This window comes from Trachypithecus francoisi, unplaced genomic scaffold (assembly GCF_009764315.1).
Source record: "Trachypithecus francoisi isolate TF-2019V2 unplaced genomic scaffold, Tfra_2.0 Lachesis_group19, whole genome shotgun sequence".
Lineage (NCBI taxonomy): Eukaryota > Metazoa > Chordata > Mammalia > Primates > Cercopithecidae > Trachypithecus > Trachypithecus francoisi.
In genome coordinates this window covers 7,760,017-7,772,555 of record NW_022681464.1, presented here as the reverse complement: position 1 = coordinate 7,772,555, position 12,539 = coordinate 7,760,017, and the positions used below count along the sequence as shown (strand labels likewise).

At 33.9% G+C, this 12,539-nt stretch overlaps 1 protein-coding gene across 9 annotated transcripts in view; it reads right to left on the bottom strand.

Annotated features, from left to right (window-relative positions):
• The window catches only part of SMAD2 (SMAD family member 2), a 97,487-nt gene that overhangs the window by 29,207 nt on the left and 55,741 nt on the right, over positions 1-12,539 (bottom strand). For 5 of the 9 annotated variants that reach the window (XM_033177807.1, XM_033177804.1, XM_033177806.1 and 2 more), the window contains 4 exons: positions 7,027-7,116; positions 5,795-5,988; positions 4,891-5,025; positions 1,612-1,686 (listed from right to left, as the gene is read on the bottom strand). In XM_033177807.1, the coding sequence (XP_033033698.1) occupies positions 1,612-1,686; positions 4,891-5,025; positions 5,795-5,988; positions 7,027-7,116 (494 nt within the window). Of the gene's footprint in view, positions 1-1,611; positions 1,687-4,890; positions 5,026-5,794; positions 5,989-7,026; positions 7,117-10,475; positions 10,535-12,539 lie in introns of all 9 variants that reach the window. The other 4 variants (XM_033177809.1, XM_033177810.1, XM_033177808.1 and 1 more) reach the window with 2 other exon arrangements.

Genomic DNA, 12,539 nt, shown 5'->3' with positions numbered 1-12,539 from the left:
TACATAACCAATACTCATATTATTGCACCTCCTGTGTTTCAGTTATATTGTTGAATAGGTGTATGTGCACTAATTAGAATCCCTGCAGCTTTTTTTTTCCTGGCTTCTTTCACTTAACATACTGCTTTCAAGGTCCATCCATGTTGCCACACTTCATGCTGTACTATCAGTTCCTTTACATGGCTGAATAATTCTACTGCAGAAATGTATCTCATGTTATTTATCCATTCATCATTTGATGGACATCTGAGTTGTTTCTAACTTTGAACATTAAGAATAACGCCTGCATAAACGGTCATGTACAAGTTTTTGAGTAGACATGTTTTCAATTCACTTGGGTACATAGCTGGCCACAAATGTTAACTCTGTATTTAACTTTTTGAGGAACAGCAAACTTTTCCAAAGTGCTGAACCATTTAACATTCCTACCAGCAATATATGAGGACTCCAATTTCTCCACATCCTCACCAACACTTGTTATTGTCCTTTTTTTGATTATAGCCATCTAGTAGGTGTGAGTCACGGTAGCATCTCATTGTGGCTTATGACTTTCAGTATCTTTTCTTATCATTCACTTTTAAATGTCACAGTAACAGCTGTCCATCACAGGCAAAAAAGAATATTACTGCTTCAAGAAGAAAGCTGACATCTAATTTCAGTAAAACATATGTGGTAAGTCAAATATCATGTGCATTAAGATATCTGCATTAAGATGTATAACATGTCATTTCCAATGTTCATTAGATTATCTACCTTTCTTAGTTATCTGGTACTCGTAAAGACCCAAACGTATGATTAGCTACAGCAGAAACTTCTTTACCTGGGAGTCTAAAAAACGGATTTAAACAACAGAATTATTGTAACCCCTCCCTCCCCCACCAACGTTAATCCATTTAAAAATTAATTTAGATTATCATAACCAAGAATGCATTAGTGTTGAGATGTGGACAAAGATGATGGTATAATCTGTCAGGCTGTAATATTAAGGTGTCCAACAGTTAAGATACAGATAGAGTGAAATGAATCAAACTGGACAATTACAATGACATCAAAGTGATTTCACTGGTAATTTATTAGTTCTGCTGAGTTATACATTACATAAGACATGATTTAAAGCTTTAATTTTTTTCTTCATCACTGTTTGGAGTTGATAGTTAAGTATAAGAAATTAATCTACTATAATTCAAAACTAACTATTAGGTTAAAAAAAAGCAGTGAAAAGCTGTTCCTCATCCTTCACCCCCAAATTCCTCTGAAAATCTGTTATTTGAGTAATTATGGTCTTGTATCATGGAGAGATACTTAGTCATAGGGTTAACTAAAACTTTCAACAGAAGCAAATACTTAAAAAGAAATAAAAGCATGTGCATGTTTTCAAATTTTCATTTACTCTAATCAAAAAATAATTATTCTGCAGAGTACCATACGTTAATTTTTCAGGGACAACATGGACCCCTTTGGTAAGTAGTTCAGATATGTTAAATCAAGATAGAAGATCATCTTTTTTGGTATGTTTCTCAGCTTCTCTAAGAGTAACATCTTTTGTGAGTTTCAAACAAAACAAGAAATGTATATCTAATAACTGAGGAATTTTCAAAGACTTTTTTTTACCTGTGTCCATACTTTGATTCAACTGTTGGTCACTTGTTTCTCCATCTTCACTGATATATCCAGGAGGCGGCGTTTCTACAAAAGTGTAAAATAAATCAAGCACAGCTGCAACATAATCTCACTACCTTTTCGCCCAGCTACCAATGAATCACTCCAAATAACAAATAATAACGTTAGATAACATTATTACAGAAAGTAATATTGCATACTGAAGGTGTATAATTCAGATCTTGTCCAAATTTTGCAGTGAATCCTTAACATCTACTTTTAATAAAATCCTACTCTCGGGACATATATATTATTTACATATCTCGCTCATTCCTGTATGTACATATTCTGTGACAAGAGCCAAAAATGTAACTTCAAAAATGCCCCAGATCTGAATCAGTAGGCTTAGGCTGCAAAACCACTAATAACTACAATTTTTTGTTGTTGTTGTTTAATCTAATGAACATCGTTATTTTATGAGTACTTAGAAAATAAAAAAAACACACAAGATTTTGGATTATAAAACTATTAAATAATACAGCTTACAACTTATACTACGTTCTATAGGGTAAAATATGGTAGTATGGTTCCAGATTGGTCCAAGGCTGAATTCTACCTAAAAAGTATATTTCTCCAAGGATTCCTAACTGGTAAAGTCTAAGTGTTTGAAGCAAAAAATTCAATTCAAATATAGACTACTGTATAAAGAGGTAAAATGCTCCCCGAAAATAAACTTTAGGATTCTAACATGTTATTTCCACCATGTTGTCTGAATAAAACATTTATATTCAGAAAGGCATCTGAATAGCTGAATAAACTGCATGTAAAAGAAAAACATGTATACAATTACATCAACTGTATTTCCAAGGAGGAAAAATAAGTTCAAAAGAGTTTCATCAGTTCAACATTTACACTGCTGAACACTTTTGAGCAATTCAAGATAACACAGACACATATCCAAACAGAATTTTAAAATTATCAAAAGACAGAGGCCAGGCACGGTGGTTCACACCTGTAATCCCAGCACTTAGGGAGGCCGAAGCAGTCGGATCACCCTGGTCGGGAGTTCGAGACCAGCCTGACCAACATGGAGAAACCTGTCTCTACCAAAAAGAAAGAAAATACACAATTAGCGGGTGTGGTGGCGCATGCCTGTAATCCCAGTTACCAGGGAGGCTGAGGCAGGAGAATCACTTGAACCCAGGAGGTGGAGGTTGTGGTGAGCCGAGATCACACCATTATACTCTGGCCTGGGCAAGGAGCAAAACTCCCGTCTCAAAAAACAAAAAACAAAAAAAAAAAGGAGAGAGGGAAGATACAGGTTAAGGGTCTCCTTCAATAACCTTTTACAATATCTATTCAATAAGCTAACCACAAACTTTAAGTATCAAACTTTTCATTTAAGTGTCAGTACCCCAAAATTTTTAATACAAAAATTCTAAGAATAAACTAGCTTCATATACTCAAAAGAACATAAAAATAAGTGTATATATCACTATGCATATTTTAAAAGTTAAAGCTAATAAAGTTAAATGGTGCTAAGCTTTTTGAGTTTAACCAGTATCTCAAAGATCTATCTAATCAGAAAGAAATGCTGAACCTTAAAAGACGTTATCTTACTGCACTTTTTCCATTGTAATAAATAATAAAGCTATTAGCATTTTTGAGAAAACGTTAAAATGTATTTTAAGTGGAATAAAACATGAATCCTTTGGTTTTGCTGTTGCTTGAAAGTGGATAAAGCCCCACTGTCCAGAAAAGCAAATGGGTATAATCCACTTCTGATTTTCTACTTTATAAAATACTCAAATCTAAATAATTAAAAGAATAAAAAAGAAAGGAAAAATGAGCCCAAACATCTTCACAAGTGAAAGCCACTAAACATTCTGGTGAATATCCTTCCAAATAATTACTGGATATGCGTGCTGTAAGACTGCATGCTTATACCTAAGGTTAGTACTGTTGGCTGAAAAACAGTAGTCTCCACACTAACGACTTAAAATGCCTCCCTTTCCAAAACCACACCAACGTTCACTAAACTCCACTCCCTTTTCTACCTGGCAACTGCCCTGTTTCATAGTCCCGCGTTTTCCCTCATCCTAGTATATCATACTACACCCCACCTTCTCTCTCTCTTAACTTCAGTAAGTTTGTATTTCCTAGCAACCCAAAAAGCAGCTTTAAATCCTCTTCTGGAATAAAACAGTAATCAAACTAAAACAATCAAAAACCACTTCCCATTTGTAAAACCAGCTATTAAAAAAAAAAAAAACTTTTCTTAGTTATCTTATCTTTCTTTTTTTCTTCCTTACATTTTAAAAATTATCTTCAATGCATAAGCATTATTTCCATGATGGATACATGAAAGAAATAATTGTTTAAATGTATTAAAACTGTATTAAAACTGTATTTTAAAAATTTTGTAAATGCTCTTAGGTTCCTTACATATTTTTAGTGTATAAAATAAGAGTGGAATAGAAGAATATTACAAAAGGAAGAAAGAAATCAAGACACGATAGTTTAATCCTCATCCTAACATCATGCTGTTTCTGCTAGGGAGAAAAATCAATCAAACAAAACAAAAAGGAAAACATACAAGAAAAGTAACAAAATATTAGTCATTCTCAAAAAAAAAAAAAAAAAAAACCACAAAAAACGAAAAGGCCAGATATCATATCATGGAGTATTACTGGATCACACAATATATCAGAACAAAATTTGAGAACCATGTAGCTGAATTCATTTTTCATCAGGAATTACTGAGATGCAGACGAAACATAATTAAAAGAGGTTTTCTGATGTTCAGTATAATATGTATGTGCTGCTACGTCTATAGAACTAAGTATTATATTTCTTATAGAAATGTTACATTTCTGTTAAATATTACCAAGTTACCTAAGAAAAAGTGATCACTGGGTGGATTTTCAGTTACATGTGTTTCAGGGGTACTTTTTTCCTACATCATTTGTTTTGCTTACATCCTGCATCTCGCTTAGCTTCAACACTAAGACAAACTTACTAAGATCTTTTCTTTTCTGCTTCTCACAGTACTTTGATTAAAGTCACTGCAAAAGAAAATGAAATATAAAGTAAAACTCTTCTCCAAACAAAACTGTTTAATGTACTAGGCTTATACATTTCACAAAATAATCACCTAACAAATCCGATTTTTCTATTAAAAACTCAAAAGCATTTTAAAAAAGTGAAACCATAATTTACTAATACTTGAATGCTTATGAACAACACATTTGTATCTATCCAAGTTTTAGGAGATTCAGAAGTCAAAAATACCTGGAATATAATTACTCTGTGGCTCAATTCCTGCTGGGAAGTTAGTGTTTTCTGGAATGGAGTGAGTATAGTCATCCAGAGGCGGAAGTTCTGTTAGGATTTCAGTGTGTCGGGGCACTAATACTGGAGGCAAAACTGAAAAAGTTCAAGAAAGCCTAGTTATGGCAAAGAGCAAAGGGGAGTGGGGGAACCTTTTTTAAAGTTTCAACAAGAAGAAGAGAAGTTGTAGCTTAATTTTTAAAGTTAAGGTCTGACAAATCTGATTACGGCTTTAACTTATGTAGTCTAATTATCCAAATTTGCAAGTTCTAATTTATCTCAAACTTTTGGAAACAATGTGATCCTGGTAATATTATATTACCATAAAAGTTCATAAATCCCCCCTGGAAAAGTTAACATTGTCTTTATCTGTACAATCAGATATAGAAAAATTTCCAAAAATACAGCTACTGCTATATTTTTTAATAGTTTCAGGTAGACAGCTAACTAAATGAAGTCTTATTACAAGCTTTACTAAACAGCGTATATACAAATGATGTCATTAAAGTACTTCTAAAAGCACTCCAAGTGCAAAATGCTTGAAAATAAGTTACTGCAGCAGGGACATATAGAAGCACATCAGCACAGCTCTAAGCAGACTGCCAATCTACAGGATTTCCTGGATATGCACTTTCATGCCAAATCATATGCTACTCCAAGAAACAGACACATCTTTCCAAGATACGTATTCCCATTAAAAATTTAAAAAAATAAAAAAAATTTAATTACCACCAAATAATATGCACAATTTAAGGTAATTTATTAGAATTTACACTAAAATTTTCCTGGGTCACAAGATTACTTAAATATACTTAAGTTCAGGCATTTAACTCAAAACCAAGAAAAACATTTGCATTGTTCCTACCTGGTGTCTCAACTCTCTGATAGTGGTAAGGGTTTACACATACTTCATCCTTTTTAAGATTAAAAGCATATTCGCAGTTTTCAATTGCCTTGAGTTCATGATGACTGTGAAGATCAGGCCAGCGCCATAATCGGCAATATATAACATGTGGCAATCCTTTTCGATGGGATACCTGGAGACGACCATCAAGAGACCTATTGGGAAGCAAGGGGAAAACAAAGGAGGGAACTTTAAAAAAAAAAAAAAAAAGTGTAGTCGAATGGACTAAATTAGTACAGCAAAAGCATAAAAAAAAGAACGACAGCCATTTAGTTAGTTTTAGTGAGAATCAAGAAGAAAAATGTACTATTTAATGGATCTGATAAAAGTATGCAGCAGCACTAGCAGATGTTTCTCATAAATACGTCACATAAATGACTCAAATGCCAATGAAAGGCTAACTACTTGGGAAAAACTGATTTTTTAAAAAAAGAGAGTTTATGCAGTTACGCTTGAAAAACTTTGTTAACTTCTATGTTTAGAAAATCAAACTCATTTTGGAGATGCTTCTAAGGGTATTAATTCTGGAGGTGACTGAACAGTCAAAAAAGGAACTAGTGTGAAGAATGATAAATACCAACAATGATGTGATAGTAACTTCCTCAGACTACTACAACTCATTACCCAGTTGTGACTGTTTTGAGAACTGAGGTATATATATGTAGTTCACAAATAAATGTAGATGGTGATGAATATGATGAGATGAAATGAACAAATACCATATACGCAAAAAAGAGAATGAAGTGATTTTAAAAAGTAACATAAAAATGAGTTAACCTACTGTTAATTGTAATAAAAGGGGTTCATTAAATATGTATTTATTAGTATAAAGATGAGATTTTGGTAACAAGAAATTTAGCAAAACTGATCATGTATCTACTTAAAAATTAGGCCAACAACAGATTATAATCTGATCTCAAGCTAAAATAAATATATAGTTATCAAAATTCTTATTCTTTAGGGGATACAGCAATTTAAAGAAGATTCAAACTAGAATTGCATTGATTAAAACATCAGCTGAAACATTTAATATATTTTTTATACTGGCAAGCAGATATTTTAAATGCTATGCCTTATTTTACATTAAGGAAACATCCTAGGCAAAATTACACTAAGCAACCCCATATAGGTCTTTCAAAATATACCCCCCTCCCACAAGATCTCTAGGATTCAACAGAGGGCAGAATATTCACCTGGTTTGTTCAGAGAAGCTGTAAAGGCCTGTTGTATCCCACTGATCTATCGTATTTGGTGTACTCAGTCCCCAAATTTCAGAGCAAGTGCTGTGCATAAATTGAAAAACAAAAAATTGATGTGAACATGGAAGCATGGTTATTCAAAATACCATGATGTAAAACATGGAGAATGTACAGAATACTTCCTTCACCCAGAAAATATACAATTGCTTCACTTTTTCACAGGCATGTAGTGCTGGTTACTATATTTTCTATATGAAGGAAGCCAATAAAATGGAACATGTGACTCCAGATAAGTCATGATTATGTTTCTAAAATGTGAACACCAATGCCCTCTAGCTCAATGAATCATACCTATAATGCCCTTACCACTTTCCTCTATTCAAAAGATCTAAAACCTCTGCCATCAGCTTTACTAACAGTGCTTCATTTTATAATCCAGTTTTTAAAAAAATTATCTAAAAACAGATGTCATCTGATTTTAATATAGAAAAAAATCCCCATAAAAACAGACATATATCCACAGTTAAGATTTTCAGGTTATTTGGTCATGATACTTTTAAGTTTTACTGAAAATTAATTTGCTCTCTTATCTCTAGAATAAACAAAGAAATAGACTTTGAAGTCATTCTAATTTAGTATATCACCTTAAAATTTTTCTCCCACATTTCTCTCCAGAACATGGGCAGCTCAGAGTTAATTCTCCCTTTTTCCCTACCTCTACTTCATCTCAAAGTAACTTCTGGTCAGTGGGAGAAGAGAAAGAGAATTTAAAAGGAAGTTCTGGAATGGAACTTTGACAGCCAATGTCTCAAGTACTAAGTTGTACTTTTCTGAAAAGTCCATTTCTCACATATTACAAAATCATCAAAACTTCAATGCGGAGAAAGGAGTATTTCAAAACATCTTTTGAAAATAAACCAAGCAATTGATTAAATTTCAAATTTACACATTGTTAGTGAGCTTAACTGGATCAACAGTTCAAAGGGCAATGGTGAGAAGTGCTGGCTTCCTGTGGCAAGGCAACAGAACCACCTGGCATCCTTGGCTTTAGTGCTACAGGTGCGGTCACATAGCTATCAGGCTGCAGGAACACGTCATGCCCTGCTTTGGGGGCTACAGTGACTGGACAGTTTACAACAAAACCTGTTAAGAAATTTTCCAGTACCTCATTGAAGTTATTTTACACATTCTCTTGCTTTTTTAGGCTGCAAAATTTACCAGACTATAAAAGTCAGAAAAAGCCAGGTAAATTAAGGCTTAGACCTTTTCGTTTTTTCCAATGATACACTGATTTAAAACCCATGACATTAATGGTTTATTTAAAAGATATTTGTCAAATATCTATTGGAAACATATAGCACAATGTAGTTTAAATCACAATAGAATCACCTAAATTCTACAGACTTGCAAGTCTCAGTTTATGAAAGAAATGGTATACAGCAGACTCTTCTTTGAAAATAATTAACAAAAGTGTAGTGCAAGAGGCTATTCTGCTCTGCTATCGGAACATTTCACTCAAGTTATTCTGGGACTGACATGAGAACCAGAATCTAAAATAGAGCATGAAGTTTAATTTGTACTTTATTTAATCCTTGAAAGGAATCAGAGAAGAATAAACAGTAATTGTCAAGGACTTGCAATCAATCTAGAGGCAGACAGATCTAGACCCCAACCCTAATTCGGTCACTTTCCAATTGCTGCCATAGGATATATTTAAGCCTCAGTTCCATCATTATCATGCCTAACAAAATTGGAAGGTTTATTTTAAAATGTCAAATTTGCTTCTAGCTAGTAAAATCATTACCTGTTTACATAATACAAAATATTTTTTAAAATAAACCAATTTATAATAAAACACAGAGCCCTCTGTATCTAAGGGTTCCACATCCTTGGATTCAACCAACTGTGGATCAAAAAGTAGCAAAAATAAATAAATTTTAAAAACTAAAAAAAATACAATTGAAAAATACAAAATTTAAAAACGATATGGTACAACAACTATTTACACAGCATTTACATTGTATTACATATTATGCATAATATAGAGATGACTTAAAGCAGGAGTCTCAGAGGCCACAGACTGATACCAGTTCACGGCCTGCTAGGAACTAGGATGCACAGCAGGAAGTGAGCAGCACATGAGAGACCATTACCACCTGAGCTCTGCCTCCTGGAAGATCAGCAGTGGCATTAGATTCTCATAGGAGTGAGAACCCTATTGTGAACTGCACATGCGAGGGCTTTAGGTTGGGCACTCCTTAAGAGAATCTAACTAATGCCTGATGATCTGAGGTGGAATGGCTTTATCCCAAAACCACTGACGCACCGCCACAGTTAGTGGAAAAATTGTATTTCATGAATCTGGCTTCTGGTGCCAAAACAGTTGGGAACAGCTGATTTAAAGTATGAGAAAATGTGTGTAGGTTATACGCAAATACAATGCCATTTTATTTTTAAAATGGGGCTTACTGCAGCCTTGACCTCCCAGCCTCAAGTAGTTCTCCTGCCTCAGCCTCCTGAGGCTGGGACTTAGGCATGTGTCACCACAGTTGGCTAATTTTAACACTTTTTGTAGAGACAAAGTCTCACTGTGATGCCAGGGATAGTCTTGAAGCCCTGGACTCAAGTGATCCTTCCACCTCAGCCTCTCAAAGTGCTGGGATTACGGAAGTGAGTCACATGCCCAGTCTTACAATGCTATTTCATATCAGAGAGCATCCACTAATTCTGGTATGAGTGAAAAATCCTAGAACCAATCCCCCTTAGATAGTGAGAGTTGTATAAAGCAGCATCTAGATAAATGTAATTATAACTGTGTCAAACTATACAAAGAAACATTTTTAAACATAACTAAAGAACACAAAAGTGCACTGAGCAAAAAGAAAAACATATGACCCTACACAGGAAGATACCATCATAGAGGTATTAATTCTACCAAATTTACATATTTGATGCAATCTCAATAAAAATAAATGCTTTAAAAATCCAGGTATTAGTCCAAATACTATAATAAGCCAAAATAAATAAGTATGACCAGAAAAATTCTAACAAAAGACTTGTCCTACCAGATTCTGAAGCACATTACAAATTCTCAATAATTAAAACAGTATGCAATTAGTAAAAGAATACACAAAACAGAATGGAGGTTCTACTTCCAATAATGGCAGAGCAGCCTCAATTAGGCTAACTTTCCTTCAGATAACAATGATAAACTCTGAACAAAATATAATAATCAACTATTTGAAAACAGTGGAGACAGATCAAAAACAGACAAAAGCTACAGGGAGGTCCACCCATCAAAGGTGCAAACTGTAGTGGATGAGAGCTGCATTTCTGTGGTTGTGTACCCAAGGGCACTCCCCAGTCACAGCTAGGCAGGGCAACCAGAATTCAAACAGAACACTGCAGGGGGTTTGTTTTTAGAAAACTGCAGTTTTACTGACCTAGAATCAGAGGACACATTTGGGGCTGCCAGAGAGTTTGAAAAAAGAAGGAAGATACCCTGTAAAGAAAGAGGCACAAGGGAAAAACATCAAAATGTGACTGTGAACTCTGCCCAAACTCAACTTTGCTCAAAGATATTTTTTAAAAGCTAAGTATATAGAGATACAGCATATTCACAGATGAGTCAATATTAAGATGTCCATCTGCCCTCATTCCCTAATGAATTGTTGCCGATTTGTTTTATATCTATTACAGTCACCATTTCAGCAAAAATATTTTTGTAGCAACTGACAAGCTGATCTAAAATGCATATGGAAATACTAAGGATCCTGAATAGCAAAACAATCTTGAAAAATAATTACTGACCCATGGATGAATCTTGGGAATATAGTGATCAAAAGAAGCTGAACAGTAAAAGTATCTACACTGAATGATTCCACTTACATGAAGTTCTAGAAGTGGCAGAACAAATTCAAAGCGAAAAATTTCAAACAGTAGTTGTTTCCAGAAGAACCACTAGGAAAGAGTATGAAAGAACTTTCTGGATGATTGAAATGTTCTTTATCTTAAAACACGGGTATATGCATTTGTTGAATCTAACTAAACCGAATATATGATTTGTGCACTTCACCATATGAAAATTTTACCTGAAAAAAGGAAAAACACAGAAGAACACAAAGAAAAGTAAAAACCAAAACAGAAAAAGTCCCAACAAAAAATTCATAGGACAATTTAGCATATGATGAAGGCACCCTATGAACTGATACGGAAAGGTCCAAAACATGCTACTTCCTGTATTAAAAAAGGACAGGTAAAAAGATCTGTACTTACTCGCTAATATATGCATAAAGACACACATACATCATGAACAGTAGTTACGTGAGGTGCAGACAGAGTAGGGAGAGGTTCCAGTGTATGTTTGTGTATACACATGCTTGTAGTATACACACATAAACATACTATTTTTGAGCCATGTGAATGTACTGCCTTTCACCAAAATTGTAAAAATAAAACAAGAAAATATTGCCACAGAATTAAATGCAAGTCAACATCTTCTCGACACTTCTATAAAAAGATACAGTTCTAAAACATCAGAGGCACATTACTTCCTATACTGCATCATTTAAAGCACAGTTTGGGCATTATTATAACAGACAAATAGTAACATGCCAGCCTGAGCCCTGATCATTCTTTTCTCACACAATGTCCTTTCTGTCTCACATGAACCTTTGGTACCAATTTTCTTCCATGTGCATTTATGTTAACTGCCCCTTCCTAGCCACCTTTTACTACTAATTCTTTAATATGTCTAGCAAACCAGGTCAATTTTTAAGATGCCTTTTGGTAGGTTTTAATTAGGCAGTTTTAATCACCTACTCCTTCTTAAAGATTCTATCTAACCACAATGTATTTCCCCGCAACACCCTGAGCTCCCAAAGGCCTTTGTGTACCAAACCCAGCAAACAACGTATTTGATGACCCAACTGGTATTTTCATAGTACAAAAAGTGGATTATAATATTCCTAGTCACATTAAATCATAACATTCTAAATAACACTGGGGAAAAACTGTATCTCCCAGGTTTTCATTTTGTTAATAAAAAGTGTAAGTTATAACTTGCAGGTGTGGCCAGTTTCTAAAAAAATATTAAAAGAAACAAATGCAGGAAAAATTTTAGAGAAGTAGCACTGATTGTAACAACTATATAAAAAGCCTTTTACACATTCAATAAATTTCACTAATCTAAGATTATCTACTTTAAAATGCAACATTATTTGTGGAACACTTGAAAATCCTCTTTTAATTTTATTTATAAGGGGCATCTCAAAGTGAAAAAAAAGTGCATCTTACAAATATTTAATGACAATTATCATAGGTTAGCTACTTTATATCAAGTACTGTGTAAGACTAAATGGATTATTGACCTCAAAGTAACCTGCAAGTTGTGTAAAACTAGAATCCATCACCTATTAAATTGATGTTAATTGGAAGACTGTGGGTTATATAACCAAGTATAAATTTGTCTTTTGGTTAGCATACGTTTGCACTCAAGTATGTTTCTA